The sequence below is a fragment of the Maylandia zebra genome, linkage group LG7, assembly GCF_041146795.1.
Source record: "Maylandia zebra isolate NMK-2024a linkage group LG7, Mzebra_GT3a, whole genome shotgun sequence".
Taxonomy (NCBI): domain Eukaryota; kingdom Metazoa; phylum Chordata; class Actinopteri; order Cichliformes; family Cichlidae; genus Maylandia; species Maylandia zebra.
The window spans coordinates 37,108,471-37,120,232 of NC_135173.1; the positions used below are offsets into that span (position 1 = coordinate 37,108,471).

General features: G+C 39.4%; 1 protein-coding gene across 1 annotated transcript; it reads left to right on the forward strand.

The window, feature by feature from the left end:
• Positions 1-1,329: 1,329 nt before the first annotated feature.
• Positions 1,330-11,726, forward strand: LOC101472857 (stomatin-like). The gene is made up of 7 exons (XM_004538429.6): positions 1,330-1,557; positions 2,895-3,004; positions 3,246-3,318; positions 7,936-8,018; positions 8,162-8,365; positions 9,675-9,809; positions 10,363-11,726. Exons 1-7 carry the CDS (start codon positions 1,497-1,499, stop codon positions 10,549-10,551), a joined length of 855 nt encoding a protein of 284 aa, XP_004538486.1. The 5' UTR covers positions 1,330-1,496; the 3' UTR covers positions 10,552-11,726.
• The last annotated feature ends 36 nt before the right edge of the window (positions 11,727-11,762 follow it).

The window sequence follows — 11,762 nt, forward strand, 5'->3', positions numbered from 1 at the left end:
TTCAAAATGTAAGCAAACAGTATAATATTGGAAATACAGTATAAATATTGGGTCAAATATGCTTTGGACTCAAAAGTTAAGTATTAGCTTTTGGTGGTCACAGGATACTTTGATCTGTGTGAAAGTCTAGAATATGAGAAATTTTTTTGTTTCAAACCAGAGGCGATGCTTATACATCTAGTATAAATATCTCCCCATCGAACTGAACACATTCAGTTTGACTTGACATGTTTTGTTTCTTTTAATGAGACTTCAGTAGGGATAAGAATGACAAAGTCAGGACAGATCAATCAAATTAGTTTTACAAGTCTTGAGCCACTCCTCACATCTTTATATTTTGCTTCCAAGGACCTATAATTTGTTGTAATTTTTTTCTTATTTATTCCTATTAATTTTTAAGCAATGTTTTTTCAGACTCTAAAATGTTTCTTTTGAAATTAAACCAGTAGAAAACAAAAGAAAAAGTGTTGGGCATAAAATACTTTCTACAGCAGATAAACACAATCTGAAGGTCTTACAGAAGGGCATTAGGGAAAAGATTGTATCGGTATGCCAAATTGCACAAGAACTCGACCAAATATTAGCAGGTCTTATTGAGTGATGAATCCAAACTTGACATTTTTGGTTCAGATCATTGTTGACATGTACATAAGAGGTCAGGAAAGAGGTGCAATAGTGAGCGTCTACATCAATCTGTAAAACGCAAAGAGGTCCTGTGATGTAATTCATTTAAAGCCTATGGTGTTTGGGGACCTTGATAAAATTGATAGTATTGAATGCAGAAAAGTACTCTTAGATTTTGATCCACTATGCAATGCCTTCATTTTTTTCAGTGCGACAGTCCCAAACACATTGTCAGTGCAGTGAAAACATACCTGGATAGAAGAAACTCACAATGGAAGTCGATGATGGATTGGCCTCCCCAGAGCGCGGAACTCAACATTACTGGCATCATCTTGACAGAAAAATTTAAAAAAGGAAGTCAACATCCAAAGGAGAGCTCTGAATGTCCAAGAAACTAGGAGAACTATTCCTGAAGACCACTTAGAGAAAATACTGGAAAGCTTTCCTGAGAAAGTTCAGACTGTGAAGAATGACTGTGGTCACACCAAATATTGACTTTCAAGGTAATTAGAACAAACTGTGTTCACCTTATACTCTGTTTGTTTTGCCGCATATATTTAAACATTTCTTAGCAAAACATTAAGAAATGAGAAGTGACTCCAGACGTTTGTATAGCATGAACAATAGTGAACTGAATATGAAACTTCCTCGTTCTCTTCTCCGGGTGGTTTTTCCAATGTTTTCTACAGTTATGGGGTCTTCCAGGACGTGGGATGGAGCTGGTCTCAGCCACGCCCCCTTGCGTCAGATTACTGCAAGTAAAAACTTGGGTAAACGTCACCTCGCACTAACTGGCTGTCGCCCATAGTGAATCAATATATCGCTATCATTTCCTGCTGTCACTGTTAGTTATTTATTATTTGGCCGGGACTATGGCTGACGACAACGAAGATGCTGAAATGAAACGAGCCCGAAGTCGCGAACGGCAGTTAGGTAACGGCTGCTTAATTTTCTACGCCTTTTACTGATAGCTGGACAGAGATGGCTTCATAAAGTCAGTGAACTTTGGCCCAGCCGAGTTATTTGGCTTTTTCTTTAAGTCGGCACTTAGCTGAAAGTTTTACTTTTAGATTAGCGTGAAATTTCTAATTAAATGTTGGTAGAAGTACATATTTTTTTTAGTGATCATTACTTAAAAAACGAGCTAGCTAGCTCTGACCGTTAATAAGCCGTTAATAAGTTCCACTCACACCTTAACCGTCCAGTAATGTTTTACAAGACAGTAGCGTTCAAGAAACAGTATTAAACCACGTAACATACATGTTAATTACTGTAAAAAAAAAACACAAAAAAAAATTATTGTAAGTTAAGTATAAGCCATTCATGGCATTCTGACTTCTAATTTTGTCTGTTGAATGGATTGACAGAAGTAGAGAGCTGATTTCTTAATTTGTTTGCGTTACATGTTTCAGGTTATCAACAAATTTTCAGATTAGATAAAGAAAACCACAGCAAACGCAAAATGCACTTTCCATTTATGTATTAAGGGGGAAAAGCCATCCAAACCCTACCTGTCCTATGTAAAAAAGGAATTGCCACCTAAACCTAGTAACTGATTGTGCCACTCTTAGAATCAAGAACTGCAGTCAGGTGTTTGGATGACTGGCCACATGTGTTTCACACAAAAAAAGCCTTTTTGTTCAGCATTGTGTTTTTTCCTTGGCACTCTTGCTGATATCCTTCTTATTGTTGATTCATGAATACTGTTCGTTAGATGTTGTTTTATATTCTGTTGTGACCTCGTAGATGAATCGTTGATGTGCTCTTCCAGTAAATTTGGTAGGCAGCCTCTTCCTGGGAAGATTTATTAACATTACAAGTTCTCTCCATTCATTGATAGCGTCTTTCAAAATGGTTTGCTGGAGTACCAAAGCTTTAGAAATGGAGCACTTTCCAGAGTGATAGATTGTCAATCACTTTGTTTCTTTAGATTGTGGCATGTTGCATTGTTTTTTTGTTTTTTTTAGATCTTTTAGCTTACCTGCTTTGTCAGACAGGTTCTATTTAAGGGATTTCTTGATTCAACTATTTGAAAGGCTGAAAGGGGGCAATTACTTTTTCACATAGGGCCAAATAGATTAGGATTTTTCCCTTCCATTTTACCTTTGAAAAATAAAATAAATAAAAATAAAATCTAAAATATAATTTCTTAGCATCTAGAAGAATATACATGCAGATATGTCCAAATATACAAGATTCACTATGCATTTATATATTCTCATAGTTGGTACAAACCAGTTGAAATCATGCTGTCTGTCTTCTTTCCCCAGCTTTGGAGAACCCAAACACTGACATTGGCTTTTGTGGCAGGATTCTGGTTGGGCTCTCCCTCATTTTCCTGCTGATTACTCTGCCCATCTCCATATGGATGTGTATTGTGGTCAGCTACTTAAATTACAGTGCTATTTGTTTTATTTTAGAAACACCTTTTAAAAGCTGGTGACGCATGGTTGTTTACCATTCACCCAGATAAAATGCATCTTTACTTTACAGGAAAACTCATTTCTTTTTAAAAGTAGCATGCATAAGAATACCTCCATATCTAGCTGCAAGAAAAAGAAATTACTCATACTTACTTACATATTATATATGACCTTGGGGTTGTTTTTCTCTGTATACAGATTGTGAAGGAGTACCAGCGAGCTATTATTTTTCGCCTGGGGCGCCTTTTGTCAGGAGGAGCCAAAGGACCAGGTAAGAAGTCATGTTTTATTTCTTTTTCTCTTTTTATTACACCATCGTGTTTTTTTTTAAATAGTCATCTAAATATACAGTTCCTTTATTGAAATGTTAGTAGTCTTTAACTCATAGATAATATATTTTTCATGCTCAGCTGTGGTTGCATGGATCATCATTCAAATGTCCTGACATTTCTTTGCAAATGTCAGTTGTTGGACATTTGTTTAAGTGTTTCAGTGACTCACTTTTAGCTACCGTAATACAGAGCTGCTTCAAATGGGCGGGAGGAGAACAAGCACTAGTCAGTGTCCTGTTACCAGCGATTTAGATTGTCCGTTATTTTAGATGCAGTCAATAAATTTAATATTGATTACTGCTTTTATTGGCAGACTTAATGACATCAGTTGCTATCAGCTGAGCTTTAAATTGGAGGGTTTTTTTTCTTGCATTAAATTCAGACAAACAGTGTAGGAAACTTACCCATCGTCACACAGCTGACCACAGTCACTGGACTGATTGACCTAAACATAATTTTTTCATATATGATGTGTATTGTTGAGTTACATTTTTTTCCACCCTTTGTTTTGTAGAGCACACCAGTTGTTTGGTTGCGGTTACTTTACTACAAAAACCTCTAATTCTATCAGTCTGCAAGGGAGCGCAAAAAGTTACATAATGTATATCCAAGTGTCATTACAGTGTGGTTGTTAAAATGCCGACGTGAAGAAAGTACTGATTAGATGTATGATCCGTTTTGTTCATATAGCAAAGTATTGGGCAAATTATGCACCCTGATGATGGCACCAGATGACAAAAAGAGTCATGAAATCACAGGAGCAATTGCTGTTGATTCTCGGGGCATATTAATGCGTGTACCAAATTTCATGGAAATCCACTTAATGTTTTTTTAAACAACTCGACTCAAAGTCGCAGAAGCCAACTTCATTTTGGGGGATCACAGAAACATTACCATGCATCATCTGGTAACCAAATGTAGTGCCAATTCCTCCAGTAAATCCTGAGGATTTCTCATTTGGGGGGGGGGGGGGGGGGGGGGCACGTAATGTGTGTTACTTACTATTTTGTGACAGTCCATAGTGTAGTTTTTGAGACACTGATTGACAGTCCAATATTTGTGTTGTTAAAACCATGAAAAAAAAAACCATAGGAAGAATCAAAGAGAAGCATGGGGGCAGTGGGTCCTGTTGTGTTGTGTTTACAAGAGCGTTTTCTTCCTGCTGTTGGGCAGAATGACACAAGGCATGTCATAGCTAAAAATTAAAATGTGATTTTTTTGGTAGGCTTTTAGCAACAAGACCACAGACAAAGTGGGCATGGGTGCAGGTTCACTCAGGCCCCACACAGGGGCCCGAGGGAACCTGCACCCACAGAGCTGTTCAAGCGCTACAGCATATTTTTCTGAATGCCTTATCCATGCGATCAGTTATGTAACTTGTGTTTTGAATGGCAGCAGATTTGTTAGAAGCATAGAAGTAAAAAATACAGACTCCCACGAGGTACAATTTGCATACACCTCACAACTCGCTGTCTCTTTATCTTTGATTTCTTGTTGTACTAGATCTAAAAACCAAGCAGTGTCCTCTCAAAATGCTGAAACGTGGCTCCTCAGAGAGCCCCGGGCTTGAGTTTATGACAACATGGGGTTAATAATAGCACCTGCAACCTGCAACTCTTGGCTTCTCTATCTACGGGCTCACAAAGAAAGTGTCACGGAAAAGAGGGACCCAGGCGCGGTTCTTGCTCACAGAAACACAGTGCGTTTATTTACAGTGAAACAGATAAGTCCAACAATCAATTCAAAAGTGCAATTTTCCAATCGTGCTCGTCCCTTGCTCCCAGTGCGTTCCGTGTAGTAACTCCCTTAGTGTGTGTGCTCCCCAACTCGCTTCTCCGCTCGCCCCTCCTGGATAGGGTTGCCAACTCCCTGAAAAATAAATAAGGGACACCTCGTGGCCAGGGCCGGGCGACCCAGTTGTCTTCACCCTTCCCAGTTTGGTGAATTTTCTAGCTCTTTTTTTGTGTGTGAAATTATTTTTTTAACCATTTGACTTGAAGTTGATTTAAGTAGATGCATATTCTATTCTTTGTGATATGAACACATGTGAAACAAATGATCATTTAGCCATTTATTTTTAGCTCAAAATGACAACATTAACACAGTAAAACAGGTCTCTTTCTTAAACAGAAGCCTGTCATGCTTAACTTTTGAGAATATAAGTAAATCTTTCTTTAAAAGAACTCTGTCCTGCTTAACTTAAAATAATAGAAAACAATAGAAAGAAAAATATTCTTGTAACAGTGCACATTTAGTGCATTTAGTACAATTGGCTTCAGTTGAGGTATTATTTCAGCTTTTCTAATCAGCTGCTCCTGTTTGTAAACCTGCTTGTTCCCATGATTATGCATCATAACTCATCATCATTATTCATCTATGTATTACTTTTATGTATTAGTCATCTATTTGTTGTAATCATCTATCCTTGCAGTTGTTTATTACACAAAATAAATTATATTATCACACTTCTGGCCACATAGCGCTGATATTCACTGCACATGCCCATATTAACTTTTTCCAGCCAGGTGTTTTCCTTTTCCCATTCTTCCCTTTCTCTGAGGGGAACAAACATTGCTGCTCTAATGCTGGGCTTACACTGTGCGATTTTTGGCCCATTTTGAGCCGATTTTTGAGTGATCGGACCGATTTTGGCCTGCATCGTGTAGTATACGTGGGGTAACGAGAAGTGATTAACACCTCACGACCAGCTCCCGATCATCAATCGCTCGTGAGGGTCTCACCACAGGCGCTCACACTGCTCACGCGCAAACACGTAAACGTCGGTGAAAAAGACGGAGCAGCACGGCAGTGCAGCGTGCGATCTGGACACAAGCGATGGAGGCACAACTTGTAGAACTTTGGCAAGCTCATCCGAGCCTTTTCGATGTGGCATCACAAAATTATCACGACCACAACAACCGTGAAAATAGTTGGATTTACACTGCTGCTCAATCACAGCTGCCTGATCAATGTTTTTCATTAGCAATTTAGCAAAGTTGATGGTGGTGGTGTGTCTGTGTGAGTGAAAGACAGAGAGAGCGAGCGAGCGACAGATTTTCTGTTATAAACTTCATTTTATGGAGGCACAGTGTGAGCACTCAGGTCGCATCAGAGCATCGGTGAGAGTGTGAGACCTGCATCGTGACCTACCAACTTCTAACCTCTGCGAGTCAATCGTGCAGTTTGAGCAGGAGCTGAATAACGTGACTGAAAAAATCGCACAGTGTCTGCCCAGCTTTAGGTGTACTGTCGTCCGAGACTTGCACCGCAGTGTCGGCGTTTGTTTCCCTGTTGGCCATGCTTCTTGTTGTGGTCATCTGTTGTCTTCCGGTATTTTCTCCGCAAGCGACCTTTCCTCGACCAATGAGATGAGCGGTAATCTGAATTGTCATACTCGAATTGTCATAAGTGTGCTGTCAGCTCATTGGTCACAAAGCAGGAGAGGGGCTGGGAATTATGTTTTCAAACAAAGCGTTAATTCCATTAAAAGTTATAGACTACTTTTGATTCTCACTGTATTACGGGACAAAGTGCGTCCCTTATTAGCTCAATACGGGACGTGTACTTTTGTTTCGAAATACGGGACGATTCCGTATTTTAAGGGACGGTTGGCAACCCTACTCCTGGAGGAAGAAGGAAAATCCAGCGTTAGCCACACGCTAGCCGAATAACACACTCACACTGCTCGCACAGACTATACCAGTTCGGAGTAATAATCCCACGTCGACTGTCGCCGCGAGTCCAGGTTAAATACCCCTTTCTAGCCTGGAGGAATGATTACCAACCACTGGTCAGGTAATCAGCTGCAGGTGGGCCGGCAACAGCGAAGAGGGACTCCCAATGACGACAGTCGCCAGGACACGCCTCTCCCACGGTGCGCACTTCCGTAAACAACCCCGAGGGCCAGGGAGGGAGAAGCAAACATATATACAGAAAACATAAACACAAGCAGGGTCGTCCGGAAAGGGCCGTCCGACCGTGACAGAAAGTTTACTGTAAAATCTTTCATTCTGCCTGAAACTGAGATTTTTATCGATAAACATGCTTATGTGCATCACAAGATGTTTTTCAGACTGTATTAGACCAACTGGGACCTTTTTACTTGTCTGACTGAGAGTGCTTCAGATTTCATGGTGGAAGTGGCACGGGGAGACTGTTGTTATCATCATTGCCCCTCCTGAACAGATGTCTGTGATCTCACCATTTAAATTTACAATATCTTGACAGGAATGGCATCCAACCACTCTCTATCCGGTGTGGTGTTAATGTTTGCTAAATGATTGCACACCTAGCACATGTCTATTTCACTAGTATTGTTTGATGCACTAATTCAATCATAGTGACTTGAAACAGGCTAATGAAAGCTGCAAATATCCACGGCTTTGCCTTGCTGTCAGTACAGCTGCAGTCTCATAAAGCGAGAGCTTGACTTGGCCTCCTGCCAGGATCTCATTCATCCTGGTCTTTTCAAACATTTGTGAGGAAGCTTCCTCATTATTGTGTTTACTGTAGCGTTAGTCTTTGTTGAAACTATTTGCATTCTTGTGATTTCACAGGCTTGTTCTTCGTCTTGCCGTGCACTGACAGTTTTATTAATGTGGACATGCGCACCGTCACCTTTAACATCCCACCACAAGAGGTACGACATGCACCCTTCCAGTTACATTAAGCAGATCACTTTCACTGGAATTCAGCTCATGTAATAATAACTGTGCGTAGTTATTTTATTTGTAGTTTTTTAGCTTATTACACAGTATTGTGTAAACACTGTTCTTCTCTCAGGTTTTGACCAGAGACTCTGTGGCAGTGTGTGTTGATGCCCTGGTCTACTACCGGGTCCAGAATCCTACTCTGGCCGTGGCTAATGTCAGTAATGCAGATGCTGCTACGCAGCTTTTGGCCCAAACCACCCTGAGGAATGTTCTGAGTAACAAGAACCTGGCAGAGATTCTGTCTGACTGTGAACACATTGCACATTTTATGCAGGTAAACTCCTTCAGCTTTTCTCTTAGCTGTAACTGTGACCCCAAAACATGCAAGAAATAATTATATACTTCCAAAATTTACTTCTTTTTTTTTTTTTTTTTTTACATCGTTTACATTGTCCAATAAGCCTTTGAGCTGTCACTCTAAGGGTGTGTCCAAGGGTATGACCTTACACATTTGTTATATGTGGTATATCCAAAAGGTATTCCCTCATCTCTGTGAAGTCCTTCTGTCTCTATTGGCTCATTGTTAAGGCATTTTGAGATGCCATCTTGCTCTGAGCCTTGTTTACCAGGTGCATAATGCAGCTGTCACCCGAACTGTGTGTTACTGTTAAACTAACAAACTGCTGTAAACTGAGTGAAGCTTAGCTAATCCCATGTTTCTATGACGAGTCCAGCTTTTAGTTTGCTTTAGAATTTAATTATTTATTTTTTCCATTAAACTTTTACTTCCAGTTTATGCTGAGCTGCTGTAAATGATTAAATATTTATTTCTAATTCAGAGTCACAGAGACAGTGATCAGGAGGTACTTCAGGAAGTGGACAAATGTCTGTGACCACACCTCTTACTCGCTGAATTCAGCAATGCCGTTGGATTGTTTAGCTGGGTTTGGCCTGCGCCTCTTACGTCCACTTAAGGGAAATCTCACTGCTTCAGCTTAACAAGACATTTTGGACAATTCTATGCTTCCAACTTTGTAGGAATAGCCTGGGGAAAGACCTTTTTTGTTACATACTGTGCCCTAGTATACAAAGCAAAGTCCACAAAGGCATGGTTGGATGAATTTTGTGTTGAAGAAGCTGACTGAAAGTCCACTGAATACCACTGGGATGAACTAGAATGGAGTTTGTGAGCCAGGCCCCTTTGTCTAACACTGGTGTCTGACCTTACAAATGCTCTTCTGGATGAATGGGCAAAAATTCCCACTGGTAAATCTTTGTAGCAGTAACAGCTTCCACTCTCAGAAGAGTTGTATAATCATAGTATGATCAACAATGACCAATAGACACTTTTTCTTGAATTCTTTTGCTCATAAAATGTAAAAATAGACATGCAGTGTGTGACAGTGTGTAGATGTAAAATGTGTGTCTGTTTCTCTGCTTTGTGAGAGAAACGTGTCACCACTGTCAGCTCCATCTGCTGGACAGTTCTGAAAAATGTAAAACTTTGAAAGATGAGGGACATCCTTCTCATTCATTTAAAAACTTTGCGATAAAATCTATTGTTGTTGAGGGGTTTTTAAACATACGTTCTATTTTTACAGATGTGGTACTACAAACGGTATATTGCATGGCTGTCTCCTCAGGTCACTCTGGACAATGCCACAGATGACTGGGGAATCAAAGTGGAGCGGGTGGAGATCAAAGATGTGAAACTGCCCCCTCAGCTACTGAGAGCCATGGCATCTGAGGCTGAGGCCACCCGTGAGGCCCGAGCCAAGGTAAGGCGGTTCTACATCTCCATATCACTGTCTAAACACAAGTCTTTTAAGGGAAATGTCTTCGAGGACCATCTGAGAGACGAAATGCTGCAAATTAGCAGCAACTGAATTTCAAAATAAGATCAAGTGGATTGTCTGGCCATTCATTTCCTAATGTGTGGGAAACACTGACCTATTTTGAAAGTATTCAAATAGCACTCAGCTTTTTGCCTTCCAGTTTCCTGTGTCCTTCTTTTGCATTTATCAATTGTTGTTATTTTTCTACACTTCAATTTCATAAAAAGGAGAAAAAAGTAACATTGGGAGATTTATGTAGTTTGTAAGGTTACATACTGGTCTAATCCTTTTAAACAATAGGTTATTGGAGATTTTAAAAATTGGTTTAAAGGAGATTTACAAATAAAACAAGAAATCTATCGCAACCCAGAAAAAAGGAATTCTGCAAGATTTTGTAATAAGAATAGTCGTAACTGTGGGTGTAGAGGCTTCTTCCACTGGGCTGTGAGATCAAGGCGCTCTTTTCATTTTCTTCCCTCCTGTTTCTCCTCTTAAGGTGATCGCAGCAGAGGGGGAGATGAGCGCATCGCGGGCGTTGAAGGAGGCGTCCCTGGTGATTGCAGAGTCTCCGTCAGCCCTGCAGCTGCGCTACCTTCAGACCCTGAACACCATCGCTGAAGAGAAGAACTCCACCATCATTTTGGCACTTCCACTGGAGATTTTGCCGAAATTCGTCAATACATGAGAAAGTGTCTAAAAAAAAGAAAAGAAATGCACATACTCCCAGCATGCATCACTGAGCACATATACATGTGTAATCAACTTCATTGCCTCACCGTCATTACATCTGACAGCAGCCAGCTTATTTTCACATAGGTTTAATTTATAACTTCTTTTTATTTTTTTCCAACTTTATAATCAAAGAAAAAAAGTGACACAATCTAGGGTATCATCTCCTAGCCCACAGGCCTTCTTTGAGAATTTACCCTTTATTACAAACCTGTGAAATTTAGCATATTCTCTGTTTATCAGAGCTGGAGTTGAATATTTGCTTTGCCTCAGGTGCTCTGGCAGCTGAGCGGGTAGCTTGAGCCAGCAGTGGCAATGCCCCGCAGTCATCTTGGTGTGTTTGCCAATAAATGACCACTGATTCAATATATTATATAACATATATATAATAATATGTAGTATGAGTTTTTAGTCTTAGCATAACCTTTAACTTGAAGTTTTATTTATTTAATTGAGTTTTCTTTAGTTTTTGTTTTAAGTTGTTTATTTATTTATTTATTTGCAAGTTTGTTCATTTAAAGCTTCAGAAAGTGTCCAAGTATCAGGAAGCTGAAAAAATGAGTTATAATTGATCATATTCTTTCTTTCAGCGTGTAAATATTTAAACATGTTTGAATTTATATATTGTGAAAATGACACGTTCTGTTTTAATCTGTTGTTCTGCTTTCCTACTTTTAACATAAGTGTTTGGACTGTTTGACCAAGAAGTGATTTTTGCCTACAGCCACATGTTGTTGTTGCCACACAGAAGATTTCTTTGTTAGGAAAGGGAAAGGTTGTTCGATTTTACTTTAGTAAGTCGTATAGGTTTCTGTTGTGGTAACAATAGTGACATTTAGGGAATTTTGATACATATGGAAACACAACCAGTGGACAACACTGTGCTGCTGTGTTCTCTAAAGACTGTTTGATTGATTGTTGTCCAGTTTACCAGTTTTCATTGTAATTTAAATGAATTTGTTTCTGTAAAAAAAAACCTCAGACACATGAATAACTTTTTGAAGTTTCGTTCAGGATTAATGCCTGTGTTTGCTTTGTTGTTGTTTGTAGCACACATTCTTTTGTGCAGTATGATTTGATATGATTTTATTTTGAGTTAAGTGTATATGACTAAATAAATCTGAAAGCATGTTTGTGTTGATTTTTTTTCTTTCAGGTCAGTGTGAG